Source organism: Barbus barbus (genome assembly GCF_936440315.1).
Source record: "Barbus barbus genome assembly, chromosome: 7".
Classification (NCBI taxonomy): Eukaryota; Metazoa; Chordata; class Actinopteri; order Cypriniformes; family Cyprinidae; genus Barbus; species Barbus barbus.
The window spans coordinates 6,099,572-6,115,367 of record NC_136735.1 but is presented as its reverse complement, the minus strand read 5'-3'; the positions used below and the strand labels follow the sequence as shown (position 1 = coordinate 6,115,367).

Sequence of the window (15,796 nt, the reverse complement as noted above, 5' to 3'; positions counted from 1 at the left end):
TAAATAAATTACTACATGGACCACATATATCAAAGCCAAATAACAACAAGAGACAAGAGTTACGGTGTCAACAAAAAACATTTTATTAAATTACTCCAGGTTACAGCAACATGCAGCGACAGATCAGTTGGTCTTATCGGGGTGCTAGCGTGGGGTTGGATCTTCCTTCACTAATCAAATTTACTTTATCGCGTGTTCACCTGCAGAAGAGACGAGTCATTAATGCTTGTGTATTTACAGTCAACATCAGTGCTAATTTTAGGGTTCTTTAAATACTCAAATACTCATTAGCAAAGAAAATCACTCACAAGATCATCGATCTTGAGGATGCTGCGGACCGTTTCAGTGGCGAAGGTGAGTGCACTGATGGAGACCAGCAGAGGCTGAACGACCAGCTCCTCCAGGATGTTAGAGATCCCACCCTGAGAGACCAAAGACGCGTTAAATTATAACTTTTGGAGGGTTTTGTCAGTATGCAGCACTATTGAGAATTATTGGTTGAAAGTCACACCTTGCGGACGTTAATCCCAGCCGTTTTCTCTCCCTGTGCGTGTCTGTTGCGCAGCTCCGTGACTGTAGAGATGGGATTAAGACCAGCGTTCTCTGCCAGAGTTGAGGGAATGACCTCGAGGGCATCGGCGTACGCACGCACGCAGTACGCCTCCATGCCACCCAGACTGCGGGAATATTCTGCCAACCTCAGCGCCAGCTCAATCTCTGGTGCTCCACCGCCAGCGATCAGGGCCCTGCAGACGCACAGGAAGAGGAGGAGTTAGCAAACAACTTCTACTGACTCCAAGACCTGAAATGTTTCACCCCAAAAACAATCGCTGAAAATGGCCATCCAAGATGTTTGTTTTTTCATCAGAACAGATTTGGAGAAATGTAGCATTCCATCACTTGCTCAGCAGTGAATCCTCTAAGGTGAATGGGTGCCGTCAGAATGACAGTCCAAACAGCTGATAAAAACATCACAATAATACACAATCCACACCACTCCAGTCCAACAATTAATGACTTGAAAAGCTGCGTGTTTGTAAGAAACAAAAAATAATTATAATTGAGGCGTTTTAAATTCAAACCATTTCTTCTGGCCAAAATACCAGTTCAAAATGAATAATAACGCCTCCTACAGTAAAAAAGTCAATCACTGTTGTCCTTTCACATCAAAATAAACCCACATATTTGTTTAAAACTGTTTTGGCTGGTAAACGGTGCTTGATCTGTGCACATTTCTCTCCTGATTCAGACCGGACTACTTTTTCCACTGGAGAAAACATGGATAGAGGACTCCTAATTTAGCTGGAAACATCCGTTTAAAGTAGATTTGTTTCTTGCAAACATGCAGGTTTTTGCTTCACAAGACATTGTGAAGATGTTTTTATCAGCTGTATTGACTCATTCTGACGGCACCCATTCACTGCAGAGGATCCATTGGTGAGCAAGTGATGTAATGCTACATTTCTACAAATCTGTACCCATGAAGGGAAAATAAAAACCCCACTCATCTACATATTAGATGGCCTGAGGGTGAGTAAATTCAGCAAAATTAAATTTTTGGGTGAACTATTCCTTTAATGCAACAGTTACTAAATCATGCCACGGCTGGAAATAGTCAAATATCAGCCAAATTTATTCAGCTTATGATTAATAATAATTCTTTCGTTGAGAAATCCATAAAATCACTGGAGTCTCTTGCGATCTTTGTTACCTCCTCTTGACCAGACAGCGGATGACGCAGAGGGCGTCATGGATGGATCGCTCTGCCTCCTCAATCACTAGTTTGTTGGAACCACGAACGACAATACTGACCGTCTTTCCTGGATTTACACATCCTGTGATCTACAAACACAAATCAAACACTGCTGACATTATCCAGAACAGACAGAATAAAACCACATACATCTCTGCATCTGGAATATCTGTTAATAAATAACAGCAAATATCAATTTGTAAATTATGTTCCACTTCCTGTATGCATGAGAAAAACAAAGCATGTTCAGCTGGATATGCATGCAGATGCGTCTGGGTTATAAAATGTAGGTTACCTTCACTAGTCTGCCAGATCCGTCCAGGCTAACCTCTTCTGCTAGCTCTGCTGTTCCCAGCATCTCTGGAGTGAACTGGTCAATATGAGCTATAGGTTTGGTGCCAATAGTCTTGATGGGAAAGAAGGAAAAGACTTAAGTTTGACAGGCACTGCAGAATGTGCATTAGATATCAGACAAACTTAACACTCATATGCATCATAAAGGAGCAAAAAACAAACATTTAATAGTTTCATGGTCATACCTTGCAGATGAATTCAATTTCCTCCCTCTCAATGTCTTTGACCACCATGATCTTCATCTTATTCAGGAAGTGAACAGCCAGATCACTCAGAGCATCTCTGAAAGAGCAATCACAAACACCATGAGAACATCTGACAGATCCCTTATACATTTTATATTACACTACTACACTTCTATTTAAAATTTAACTTAATCAGTGACAGTGTGATGGCGTTTTGTGGTTATTTTGTACCTCAGGATGGATTTCTGGATGAGCAGCACAGTGCAGCCAGCCTTCTTAATCTGTTTGACCAGATTGAGGATGTAAGCTCTCTCCTCCCGGAGCACACGGTCCATCTGAGCATAGTCCGACACCACAATCTGATTGTCCATCTGTCCCAACAGAAGCATCGCACAAACCCATTAACACAACAACTATAATCCTGAACACCAATGACTGCTTTTATATATCAGTTTGAAGCATGATCACATACATCAGTTTTAGGTGGGGACAGGCAGAACTGGATGAGGCCGATTTTGGCCTTCTCCACACGGGACACTCCAGTGTTCACCACCCTCTGAGTCAACACCAGACCATCCACCAGCTCACAGTCATCAATGGTCCCTCTGCACACACAAACATAGCAATGAATTTGCTTCTGCAAAGAGAAACTGCTCATTTCTGCGGCCTAATAACTGACTGAGCAATATTTCAATTCTATCCTGCATCTCACCCGTGTTTCTTGACAATGCGGATATTGCTGAGATCTACGTTGGTGGCGGTGGCAGGGTCGATGACTTTCATGATGGCGTCGACGCTCATGGGCGCGAGGAGGCTGGAGTATTGAGACACCACCTTAGAGCAGAGCGAGGTGGTGGCGCTGTTCAGAAGAGTCTCTCGGTCACTGAGCTGCACCGGCTGACTGATGGATATCAGGATCTCCACACCTTTATCTACAGCCTTCTGGAAGGACTCGGAAATGATAGTCGGGTGGATTCCTGGCAGGAAAAACAGAGCAGAAAGATCATGCTGAATTTATTGTCAAATAAACATAAAAAATTAAGTATTAAAAAAAAAAAAGTGTCCCAAACCTAAATGGTTTGAAAATGGCTGTGAAAGATCTGTTCACTGTATCAAAGGATTCATTGCAGGATATGCTTTGAATCCAATACAATTTAAAGGGATGGTTCACCCATAATTCTATTATAATTTACTCACCCTCAAGTTGTTTCAAACCTGTATGCGTTTCTTTCTTCTGCTTAACACAAAAAATAATAATTTCAAGAATGTTGGGAACCAAACAGTTGACGGTAGCCATTAACTTCTATAGTACGGAAAAAAACACTATGGAAGTCAATGGCTACCGTCAACTGTTTGATTACCAACATTCTCCAAATGGTCTACTTTTGTGTTCAACAGAAGAATTAAACTCTTAAATGTTTGAAACAAGTGGAGGCTGAGTAATTGATGACAGAATTTTCTATCCCTTTAATGTGCAGCTCATGACGAACACGTTGCATGTTGTATAAAGATTTAATGTAACTCAGGCTTACCTTTCTGTAGCAGTTTAGCGCAAGCTTCAAGAAGAGATCCAGCAATCACCACCACTGATGTAGTGCCGTCACCAGCCTCAATATCCTGAGCTTTAGCCAGCTCCACCATCTGAAACACACACAGAAACATCCCATAATACTCCAGACATTCACTAGGGTTGGGAATCATCTCGGAAAAAGAAACCAAATTCAGGAAATCACAAAAATGTTCATTTAGCACCTTCAGGTTATTTAAATCAACGATTTACCATTTTGGCCGCAGGATGCAGCACCTGCATCTGTTTGAGGATTGTGGCTCCATCATTAGTGATGGTGACGTCTCCCTTTCCATCCTGAATCTGCAGAGAACAAATACAATCACCCAGTGCTCAATATACAACCAAGAGCTTTCATAAATACGATTTATATCAAAACAAACCATTTTATCCATGCCCTTAGGGCCCAGACTTGTTCTGATGGCATCTGCGACAGCTGTCAAACAAAAGACAGGATCAATCATAAATCAGTACACCTGCTGCCATATATATATATATATATATATATATATATATATATATATATATATTTGAAACATAATTTATAAATGTGTGCGTTATTGATGTTCATGACCGTGTGCGTCATGAAGACCACACCTTATAAGGACTAAAGTGGGATTATAAGGAAAATAGCGCTTTTAAACACTGCCATATTTGCAGAAATGAAACATGTATGCAGACACTGTCTTGTTTATAACGGTACAGGACTTTTATTGACTCGTGCTTCCTCTATATATCATGGGCTGTAGCTATACATTAAAAAACAAACCCCTGTGAGTGTTTCTCACAGCTTTAATCTGAATATCAGGCTCTTTCTCTCACCTTTCCCGGCGCTGATGTTGCTGAAGCGAATCTGGGCGGGTTTGTCCCGGTCCACATACGCACCTCCTTTGTATTTAAATCCGCTTGCAGTCGCTACGGTTTCAGGCATGATGGCGAATATTTACGTTGTTTCGTTCCTTCAGACGGGGATGGACGCTATCCGGTCTCTCTGGGCCGTCTGTGCGGCTCGGATGGGTTCAGATAACGTTCGGCTCGGATATCCCAAGCAGAACCTTCCAGATCCACCGGTGGCGACGAGAACAGAGAAAGGACCCCGAGCGTGACAGTGCAGCGCGTGAGGATGATGTTTTTAGGGCTGTCTTAAAACATGCCCAGTGTAAATGCAGTTTCAGTGTAAGGAAATATTTTATAGTGGGTCAAGAACGCCCCTTTATACATGTATGCCTAATTGATTTATAGTATATAACTCAGGCAGTTTCTGAGCTTTAGTATAAGATTAGCTTGTGAGAGCGTGTTGATAATAAACACACGTGTCAATCCGCGCATGGAGCTTTGACTGAAGAACTGAAGCGAGCCAGTGAAGGTGAGCAGCTCATTCAATGTCAGGAACTGATGTAGCTTTGATTATGTGTTATTATAGACTTTTCGTGATGATAGTATTTCGATCCGTCTCCATCTCTGTGCTTTCAGCTTTCGCTTTATGTACTAACAAACATGCACATTTTAATCAAGGCATCATACATGTGAATTCATGGCAATACAAGCCAAGATGTTGTCGAAAATAATAATAAAGATTATAAATGGCATGTAATTGAGCTAAGTGTTTAATTGACTCTCTCATTATAAATAAAAAAATACTAGGTCCATCCATTTCTAGTTCTTTAAATTTGATGCATTGTTTTCCTACATTTTTGGATTTCAAGATAAATAAATAACACACATTTGATTTTATTGACATGCTATGGCATTTTATAACATTTAATAGTATATTAAAGTTATGCAATTAATGTTTACTACTCTTTTTAAAAAATATATATATGATTCTCATTACAATGTTTGTAATTAACAACAGAATCGTTTTAATAATACATATGTAAATGGATGGAGATACAAAATAACGTTTAATTGATTGAAAAACTATTAGATTTTACTTGGCATAATGCATTCATTTAAAAAAAACAGGTTGTGTCTTCAGTTTAGCATCCTATATGAACTATTCCTTGAATAAATCAATGTCATCACATCAGTAAACATTGTGACGTTTATTTAGGACAAATTGCATTATATTTAAAGATATGTTTGTTTTTTTTTTTGTCTGAAGCATGCTCAGAATTTGTGAAACTATGATTCTCGTTTTAAAAACATTATTGTAATTGTAACAGATTAATCTTGGTATAAATATACATATACGTAAACTTAACTAACATATCTTTATTATAAATAGTCTTTGTTTTTAGATTTTAATTGGCATTATTAAAAAGTTTTGAGATTGTGTCTGGTTTCGCATCCTATATGAATTAATCCAAAAATAGTGTTGTAATGTGGTGACATTTATTTAGGACAAAATTGCATAACATGTAATGATATATTTTGCCTTGACGCTCTTTTTTTTTTTTTTTTTTTCTCAGCAATATGCTGTCCCTCAAAGAGAAGGACCGGCCCATCGTCAGAAAGCTGTTGTGCGCCGGCTGCTGTGTGAGATGCGTTCTGCGCTTCTGCTGTGTGGGAAACAGCTCCGCTTACAGACGATCCTACCAGGTCTCTCATCTTCCCTGAAAATCACCAGATTTTGCTTGATATAGCTGCATCATTGTGTGTGTCTATGTCAGTAATGAACATTTCCGTTTGTAGGACTTACACTTGGAGCTTCTGTCCTTCATCAGTGAGGAAAACAGCCCTCAGTCCCATGATGCCTCTGGTGAGGAGAAAACCGACACCCCGCCGAATAAACGCATGAGAATAGATGAAGATTATGTCACACCAGCGCAGACGGACTCAGACATTTGTCCCGTCTGCTTAGGAGTCCTGCAGGACTTCTGTGATCTCACCTTCGCCAAACAGGTGTGTGTTTTTTTTTTTTTTTATTAGGCTCATCTGTATTCTGCTGTTGTGTGAACATAGTTTCTGAATTTTATCACCTGCAGGTGTCAGATGCTGTGAAAAAGCAACAGTACGAGTTTGACAGTCTGGTGCTGACCGTTTCTGTTCCCGCTCAGCTGTCCGTCAGAGAGGTGAGTCCTGCTGCCCGTTTACTGAATGATATCCAATACTTGTTTTTACTCATTTTGAGTGTTGAGTCCACAAATAGTGCCTGTTTTGCTGAAGCACATCACACTTTTACACTAAATGTGATGGATTTTGTTGCATTTTTGCTCTCAACATCCATTTATAAGGTGAAAAATTCTTGTATTATTCTTTAATCAGCAGAACAACTGCCAAAACAACATGATTACTCTTTTCCTTTGAGTCAGATTACAACTATTTGTGCAGTTCTCAGACAATTTTCACATTTATGAATGATTTTGAATAATTATGAATAATCCTTATTTCTACTTTTCTCCACTAGTGAGATCATAAGTTAAATTCTGCATTTTGCAACCCAGATTTCTATGTTGTTGTTAGAGCTGATTTTATATTTACAATAATTATATATACATACAGTGCCCTCCAAAATACTGGAACAGTAAAGACAAAATTGCTCTGTTGGCTGTGGAGTCAAGACATTTACAAATATGATTAAAAGATGAATATGAGGCAAAACTACAGAATGTCACATTTTATTATTGGGTGATTCAACACAGAGATGTTTTACCAGATAAGAAGTTCAGCACTTTTAGAGGTTCATCCCTCTATCTGATGTGAGCATAAGTACAGGTCTTTCTAAGTGATCAGCTGTGTCCTGTTGCATTAATTCTTCAGATATTAAAAGCAGGGAATGTGTCGTATCAGTTATATCCATTACTTCTGTATTCTGAATCTTGCATTCGATGATGACACACACAAACCAGGCTGAAGATGAGGGAGCTGACTTTGAGAAAAAAGCAAGCAATTTGGGTGCTAAAAGAAAAGAGGAAGTCAGTTAGAGCTATAGCAAAAACAAAGGGCATGGAGAAATCAAGAGTTTGGAAACCACCAGCAACCAACAGCTACATGATCGGCTGAGAAAACAACAGTAGTTGATGACAGACAAATCATAAAAGCTGTGAAAATTAACCCTAAAAGACGTGTCTGTAAAATCAGCAACAACTTCCAGAAAGCTGGGGTGATGCTCTGACAATCTACTGTCCTCAGGAGACTTTGACACAGAATTACAGATGTTACACAGCAAGATGCAAACCTCTGACCAGCACCAATAATAGAAAGGCAAGATTAGAGTTTGCAAAAATAACATAAAGGTGAGCCAGAAGAGTTCTGGAACTGTGTTTATGGACCGATGAGACAAAGATGAACCTTTATCTAAGTGATGGGAAACCAAAAATGAGGAGAAAAAAAGGGAACTGCAATGATCCCAAGCATACAGCCTCATCTGTAAAGCATGGTGGAGGTGGTGTCATGGCCTGGGCATGCATGGCTGCCTCTGGAACAGGCCCTCTCAACTTTACTGATGACTTAATGTATGATGACAGTAGCAGAATGAATTTGGAAGGGTACAAAACCATATTGCCTACCAATGTTCAAGAAAATGCCACCAGATTCACTGGGAAGTGCTTCATATTGCATCAGGACAATGACCCAAAACACCCTGCCAGTTCAGTCAAGGAATTTATAAGAGCAAAGAAATGGATAGTGTTAGATTGCCCAAGTCAATCTCCAGATTTAAATCTGATTGAGCATGAATTTCCCCAGCTGAAGAGGAGAGTAAAGGCAGAAACTCCCCAAAACAAGCAACAATTGGAATTGGCTGCATTAAAGGCTGGGAAAAGCATTTCAAAGATGAGACCAAGAGTCTGGTGATGTCTGACTTATGGAGGGGAACATGTATATATGTGTATAGGATTGATATACATGTATAATTATTATCATATAAATATGTAATTATAGAAATAATGTATATATTTAATCATTTTAAATGTGTGTGTGAAAATAATTGCAATTTAAAATGACTATTTTCTGTTTGAATATATTTTCAAATGTCTATTTTTATGCCTAATCCTGATTTTCTATATATGTGTGTGTATTTTTATTTTTTTTAATTTTTAAACGTGTGGAGGAAGTTTTATCACAAACTTCCTCCACGTTTAAAAAATTAACAAAAATTACAATTTGATATTTTTGTACACCGCATCATCAAATAAGGTAATATTAGGCTTTTTTCGAGATGCATGGCTCTGTTATTATTTTATGGTTGAAAATGTGTTTCTCTGTACATATCCACAGCATTCCTGCTGGTTGCATGTCAAAAAAGAAGTCAGGTATGTATGCAGCACATATTTCCCATCATCCCTAGCAGTGGCAGCATCTGTATGAAGTCCCATAATGCTGTGTTTCCAGGGAGAAGAGCATGTGTTTGGGTAAAGAGGATGTCATCCAGGTGAAGGATGCATTCAAGTGGGCAGTACAGGGAAAGATCGGACAGGAACTGGGAGCTGCTGTTGTGGCCAATGTGAGTCTTTCTTCTTGACTAACTTTCTCTGAATAATTCTCTTATTATTTAATCTCTTGGTTCTATGATCCACAGAGTCCATGTGAAGTGAGCGTCGGCTTTACACATCCGGAAACAGAGGAGGACTGTCATTTCCTGTAAGTGGGTCAATGACAGGAAGTGTTTTTCTTGTTACACTTTAACTTTTGTGGCAGGTTTGAATGGTTGAGCAGGCAATACTAAAACGTTTGTTTAAAATTTTTTTAAAATTGAATGAATTTTGAAAATGGAGCATTTAAATCGATTTGCAGTCAAATGTCTGCTAAATGCATAAATGTAAATTTAATTGTCTTGCCATCATGTGTCCAAATGATGTCACTTCCTGTCTTTCTTTCTTTGTACAGAGCAAACACCTGTCCAGACTGTTTCAAACCCACCAAAAACAAAGTGGTATGCTTTCCCATGTTGTGTTTCCTGTCTTCAATCTGTTTTGACCGTGACCCTGGACCACAAAACTGGTCTTGAGTGTCATTTTGTTTTTCGAAATTTGAGATTTATACATCATCTGGAATAAATGCACTTTCTATTGATGTATGGTTTGTTAGGATAGGACAATATTTGGCCGAGATACAACTATTTGAAAATCTGGAATCTGAGGGTGCAAAAAAATCTGAATATTGAGAAAATCGCCTTTAAAGTTGTCCAAATTAAGTTCTTAGCAATGCACATTACTAATCAAAAATGAAGTTTTGATATATTTATAGTAAGAAATTTACAAAATATCTTCATGGGCCATGATCTTTACTTGATATCCTAATGATTTTTGGCATAAAAGAAAAATTGATAATTTGACCCATACAATGTATTGTTGGATATTGCTACAAATATACCCCAGCGACTTAAGACTGGTTTTGTGGTCCAGGGTCACACATGAAAGTAGTGTAACTGTGTTCCTCTTTGTCTCTCAGTCCATCTTCACCAGGATGGCTGTGGTTAAAGCTCTGGAGAAGATCTCTGAAGAGAAGTTTAGCAGGTGAGTGTTTTCAGTCTCCTGCTCACGTGAGACAGTTTTTTGGCCGTTCCCTTTCAATGTGTGATGTATTGTGTGCAGGCATTACCCATGTCCACCAAAGAAAGCAAACACTAGATGTACAGCGCTGGACACCACATGTCTTCACACATCTGTTTTCATAGCAGGTATGACCAAAAACTTTACTATATATATTGTCAGTGTTGGGAAGGTTTCTTTACAGATTAGTGTAACTATTTCAATTACTTTATTACTGTTTTTGAAATCAAATCTTTGCATAGTTATGAGAGGAGTACTTCTCTGTCAATAAACAAAAATCGGCACATTACACATAGCTATAACAGGAAACACTGGCATCTAACAATGCCTTGGAAAAAACAGTTAATCTTAAAAAATAAAACATCCATAAACCCAAATAGGAAATAATAGGTTATCAAATAAACATGTCCTATTCTGTGTCCTAAACTCCTGGTGTGTGTGTGTGTGTGTGTGTGTGTGTGTGTGAGAAAACATTTCCGTTTGTAAAATTCAAATGCAAGTAACCCTCTTTGTAATCATGAACATTTTCATAAGTAACTTAATTACACCTATCTCAGTCACTCTAACTGATTACAATTAAATTATGTAATTTAGCTACATGTAACTAGTTACTTCCCAACACTGTATTTTGTGAAATATTAGTGCAATTTAAAATAGCAGTTTTCTATGTGAATATATTGTAAAATGTCATTTATTCCTGTGATCAAAGCTGAATTTTCAGCATCATTACCCCAGTCTTCAGTGTCACATGATCCTTCAGAAATCCTTCTGATATACTGATTTGCTGCTCAAGAAACATTATTATCAATGCTGAAAACAGTTGTGCTGTTTCACATTTTTGTGGAAACCATAATACATTTTTTTTTCAGGATTCTTTGATGAATTGAAAGTTCAAAAGAACTGCATTTATTTAAAAACATAGATCTTTTGAAACGTTATAAATGTCTTTTCTGTCACTTTAGATTAACTTAATGCATCATTGCTGTAAAGTATTAATTTCCTTAAAAACATCTTACTGACCCCAAACTTTTGAACTTGTGTCTGCAGGTCGGTATAATAAGTTTTCACGGGAGCTTCCACAGACGCCGTGGGTGATCGATGGAGAGAGACGGATGGATGGATCGGTGGAGGAGCTGATCGCTGCTCCTCTGCTGTCCTCATTCAGAGCTGATGGTAAGCGTCTGTGTGTGGGACGCCCTAATCAGATTGGGATCCCAAACTGTAGACGCCATATGTTATTTTCTAATGGCACTGCAAAGAATGATTCTTTTTACGTGTCTCTTCCATGTAGGTTTTAACTTCTCATCTTCAGGACGGGAGGATGTGGATGTGAGGACTCTGGGAAATGGTAAAACACAACAGAAGCAGTGTATTTCCACACTCATTTGGCTTCTGGTTTCTTTATACGTTACAGAATTGAGGTTTGTGTTGCTGTGGTAATTGTCATAATGTTTGTGTGGCTTCTCAGGTCGACCGTTCGCTGTGGAGCTGCTGAACCCCCATCGAGCCAAATTCAACAGAGCTGAAATCAAACAACTACAGGAGGTACAGACGTACTGACCCTCAGGCCATCCAAGATGTAGATGAGTTTGTTTCTTTGGAAAATGTAACTCGTTCATCAATGGATGATCTGTAGTGAATGGGTGCCGTCAGAATGAGAGTCCAAACAGCTGATAAAAACATCACAATAATCCACACCACTCCAGTTCATCGTGTTTCTAGGAAACAAATCCATCATTATAAGGTGTTTTAAACTTCAAACCATTGTTTCTGGCTAAAATATGAGTCCTCTGTACATAATATTGCTTTCTCCAGCCTTTCATCTCATTTGATTCAGGAGAGAAATATGCACAGATCAAGCACAAGTGGAAACGGCTCTAAACAAATAATATTGGTAGATTTTGATGTGAGAGGAGAACAAATTCTCTTTTAGACTGCAGGAAGCGTTAATATGGATTATAATAATTAATAATAATTCATTACATTTATATAGCGCTTTTCTAAGCACTCAAAGCGCTCTACATTGTGAGGGGTGGTGTCTCCTCCCCGGCAGCCATAGTGCGCCAGAACGCCCACCACACACCAGCTTATTGGTGGAGAGGAGACAGAGTGATGAAGCCAATCAGTGTATGGGGATGATTAGGAGGCCATGATGGTCAGAGACCAATGGGAAATTTGGCCAGGATGCCGAGGTCACACCTCTACTCTTTTCGAAAGACATCCTGGGATTTTTAATGACCACAGAGAGTCAGGACCTCGGTTTAACGTCTCATCCGAAAGACGGTGCTTTTTTGGCAGTATAGTGTCCCCGTCACTATACCGGGGCGTTAGGACCCACACAGACCGCAGGGTGAGCACCCCCTGCTGGCCTCACTAACACCTCTTCCAACAGCAACCTAGTTTTCCCAGGAGGTCTCCCATCCAGGTACTGACCAGGCTCAGCCCTGCTTAGTTTCAGTGGGCAACCAGTCTTGGGCTACAGGGTGATATGGCTGTGGCTGTCACCCTGAGCCCTGTCACCCTTATAGCCAGAAGCAATATTTTAAAGAGGTCATCGGATTCAAAATTCACTTTTACATGTTGTTTGAAGATAAATGTGTGTTGGCAGTGTGGCACAGAAATGACTCGGTGTGAACACAAATGTTTTTGAAAAGGTAAAAGGGTGTTGTTTTACACTACCATTGAGAAATTTAAACCAAAGTATGTGATAGACTTTATATTAAGACCCTAAAGAATCATATCAACTTGTGCAAAATGGGCATCCGATGACCCCTTTAAATTTAAAATGCATTAATGGTGGCCTGAGGGTGAATAGATTTTTAGCAAATGTTCTTTTTGGGTGAACTGTTTCTTTAATTGTCAGTCACATGCTCACAAAAATATAATATTAAAACCATAAACCTGCTGATGTGAATTTTGGCTCCTGTTCTCTCCTGTTCCGCAGACCATCAACAAGTCGTCTGATAAAATCAGAGTACGAGACCTACAGATCGTTACCAGGTGTGTGTGTGTGTGTGTGTCACACATATCTATTGATTGTCATTATGTAAGAGACTGCATTTTTGAGGTGTGTGTTTATTTCTACAGAGAAGCAACGAGCCGCATGAAAGAGGGTGAAGAGGAGAAGACCAAAACCTACAGTGCCCTCATCTGGACGCAGAAGGCCATCGACAGCACTGACCTGGAATTCCTAGCAAATATCAAGGTCTTGCTGAGCGTTCTGATCTGTTTGAGCTGGACACATGAGAAGAGACGTGCTGATGACTGTCTGTGTGTGTGTGTGTGTGTGTGTGTGTGTGTGTGTGTGTGTGTGTGGTTAGGATCTGAAGATCGCTCAGAAGACTCCACTGAGAGTCCTGCATCGCCGGCCGCTGGCGGTCCGACAGAGACTCGTCCACTCCATGAGCGTCATTTACCTGGACAAACACCACTTCACCCTAAAGCTGTGCACACAGGCCGGCACGTATCCTTACAAAATTCTGTAAAATATCTGTTTTCTATGTGAATGTATTTTAAAATGTAATTGATTCCTGTGATCAAAGCTAATTCTCAGCATCATTACTCCAGTCTTGAGTGTCACATGATCCTTCAGAGATCACTCTAATATGTTGATTTGCTGCTCAAGAAACATTTCTGATTATTATAAATGTTGAAATCAGTTGTGCTGCTTCATATGGTTTCCCTTCACTTGCAAAACACTGCAGTTACATTAAAGAGTTTGTGCACGGAGACTTCGGCCGCACGAAACCCAACCTCTGTGACCTAATGAAAACTGACGCTGATATTCTAGAGCTGGACGTCGAGGTGCGTTTTATTTACTATGTAATATCAAGAACTGCTTTGGATGCATGATGAAGTTTAGTAGCTCTTCAAGTCATCTCAATTTTATCTTTCTGTCTGTGTGTTTCAGTCTGTTGACATCGACTGGCCTCCTGCTATTCCGGATTGACATTTGGGATTTTGAGAATTTTGTATGCATGTCAGGACTATATATTTCTGTCATACAGTTCTTTGTTAGTTAGACTGTTATTTTGTTGAATTAAAGCAAATGGCACTGAATGCATTTTCCTTTAATAAAACAGACTAATTTAGTTTTTCTTGTTAATGTCACAGGTGTGCCCTTAGGCTGGCCACAATAAAAGGCCACTCTATTTCAAATGTTATAACAGTGATTTTATCATATCTAAGCATGAATCCATCACCTCTCCAGGAAGTACCCCCAGCACTGCACATTTTGTATGTCTCCCTATATCTGATATTCTCTAGCCGTTGAGTGTACACCGTTTTACACTCGTTTCTGCGGTGCATTGTGGGATTGAATGAGTGCATTCGAGAACATCCACTATGGTTTCGAACACCACTTAAAATGGCTGTCCCCTCAAATAGTGCACTATTCGAGGGTATAGGGGGCGATTTCGGACACAGCCCAGGACAGGTTTGAGAACCACTAAGTTAGTTGAATGAGCCCATTAGTGGTCTTCTGCTGCCATGTAGTGGTTATAAATTTTAATTTCTCATACAACACATTGTTTTTAACCTTTATAACTATTATAGTGTTATTTTTTTTGCCAAATCTCCCTTCAAAGTTTGCATGCTTGTTTAGAATGAAATTATGCATAATTTTACACCGTTTTGAGAATTTGATGGCTTTCCTTTAGGATTCATAGGCCTTTGGGTACACTATGTAAAGAACATTATAAAATGACTGATTTATAGTTCTGCAAATGCAAATGTTCAGCTTCTATCGTATGATATGAAGATGTAGTGTATAAGTGAATATTATGACAATTTTATTGCAATTTGAGATCATTTACTATAGAAATACTGTTTTAGTGAAGTTACATACTGCCTTTAAATTCGTGCTCTGCATTTAACCCATCCAAAGTGCGCACACACAGCAGTGAACACACACCCGGAGCAGTGAGCCATTTATGCTACGGCGCCCGGGGAGCAGTTGGGGGTTCGGTGCCTTGCTCAAGGGCACCTCAGTCGTGGTATTGAGGGTGGAGAGAGCGCTGGACATTCACTCCCCCCACCTACAATCCCTGCCGGCCCGAGACTCGAACCCGCAACCTTTGGATTACGAGTCTGACTCTCTAACCATTAGGCCACGACTTCCCCTTTTAGAGGCCTTTTCCACTGTTATATCGCCACCTATGGTCCAATCTCCATGAAACTTTGCATGCTTGTTAAGAGTAATCCGATACATATTTTCACCAACTTTCATAAAGTTTTTGTTTAGGTTTTATAGGCTTTTGAGTTAGGATAATTATTTATCTAGAGAGTCCAGAGAATATTACTGCAGAGGTTTGATCGAGATTGAGCAAAAAACCTAGGACTAGTTCGCAAAAGTAGGTTTTTCACATATTTGTGAATATTTAATGAACAATTTGATTGACAGCAATGTATCTTGAGGTAAAGTTGTTCATTATGAGGAGATCTATCAAATGATATGCATATTGTGTGGATGGGTGAAACACCACGTGAGTGCAGAGCCAAAAAA

At 39.4% G+C, this 15,796-nt stretch overlaps 2 protein-coding genes across 3 annotated transcripts; one reads left to right on the top strand and one right to left on the bottom strand.

Moving 5' to 3' along the window:
* Positions 1 to 59: 59 nt before the first annotated feature.
* Positions 60 to 5,349, bottom strand: LOC306873170 (T-complex protein 1 subunit delta-like). Its single transcript, XM_079422261.1, has 13 exons — positions 4,682 to 5,349; positions 4,243 to 4,295; positions 4,073 to 4,162; positions 3,825 to 3,933; positions 3,005 to 3,269; positions 2,765 to 2,897; positions 2,524 to 2,663; positions 2,293 to 2,389; positions 2,049 to 2,159; positions 1,712 to 1,842; positions 512 to 746; positions 309 to 422; positions 60 to 200 (listed from the first exon to the last, which is right to left on the bottom strand). The coding sequence occupies exons 1-13, from the start codon at positions 4,788 to 4,790 to the stop codon at positions 186 to 188; spliced, it is 1,602 nt and encodes a 533-aa protein (XP_079278387.1). The 5' UTR covers positions 4,791 to 5,349; the 3' UTR covers positions 60 to 185.
* On the top strand, positions 4,823 to 14,455 carry pus10 (pseudouridine synthase 10). 2 transcript variants are annotated; one of them, XM_079422263.1, is made up of 18 exons: positions 4,823 to 5,225; positions 6,271 to 6,400; positions 6,494 to 6,703; positions 6,787 to 6,873; positions 9,020 to 9,054; positions 9,134 to 9,245; positions 9,321 to 9,382; positions 9,629 to 9,674; positions 10,193 to 10,257; positions 10,336 to 10,421; positions 11,341 to 11,466; positions 11,585 to 11,641; positions 11,762 to 11,838; positions 13,238 to 13,293; positions 13,381 to 13,498; positions 13,623 to 13,756; positions 13,998 to 14,097; positions 14,204 to 14,383. In XM_079422263.1, exons 2-18 carry the CDS (start codon positions 6,275 to 6,277, stop codon positions 14,240 to 14,242), a joined length of 1,536 nt encoding a protein of 511 aa, XP_079278389.1. In that variant the 5' UTR covers positions 4,823 to 5,225; positions 6,271 to 6,274; the 3' UTR covers positions 14,243 to 14,383. The 2 variants fall into 2 exon arrangements, with proteins under 2 accessions (XP_079278389.1, XP_079278388.1); XM_079422262.1 differs by having other exon boundaries at positions 4,944 to 5,225; positions 13,614 to 13,756; positions 14,204 to 14,455.
* The last annotated feature ends 1,341 nt before the right edge of the window (positions 14,456 to 15,796 follow it).

Bases quoted from the DNA above. Each gene is read 5' to 3' on its own strand.
- pus10 (XM_079422262.1), top strand. From the start codon at position 6,275: ATGCTGTCCCTCAAAGAGAAGGACCGGCCCATCGTCAGAAAGCTGTTG. The intron at 9,055-9,133 runs GTATGTATGCAG...CTGTGTTTCCAG, and splicing joins CATGTCAAAAAAGAAGTCAG to GGAGAAGAGCATGTGTTTGG. The intron at 10,422-11,340 runs GTATGACCAAAA...TTGTGTCTGCAG, and splicing joins CACATCTGTTTTCATAGCAG to GTCGGTATAATAAGTTTTCA.
- LOC306873170 (XM_079422261.1), bottom strand. From the start codon at position 4,790: ATGCCTGAAACCGTAGCGACTGCAAGCGGATTTAAATACAAAGGAGGT. The intron at 3,934-4,072 runs GTAAATCGTTGA...TGTGTGTTTCAG, and splicing joins TGCATCCTGCGGCCAAAATG to ATGGTGGAGCTGGCTAAAGC. The intron at 747-1,711 runs GTAACAAAGATC...GTGCGTCTGCAG, and splicing joins CGCTGTCTGGTCAAGAGGAG to GGCCCTGATCGCTGGCGGTG.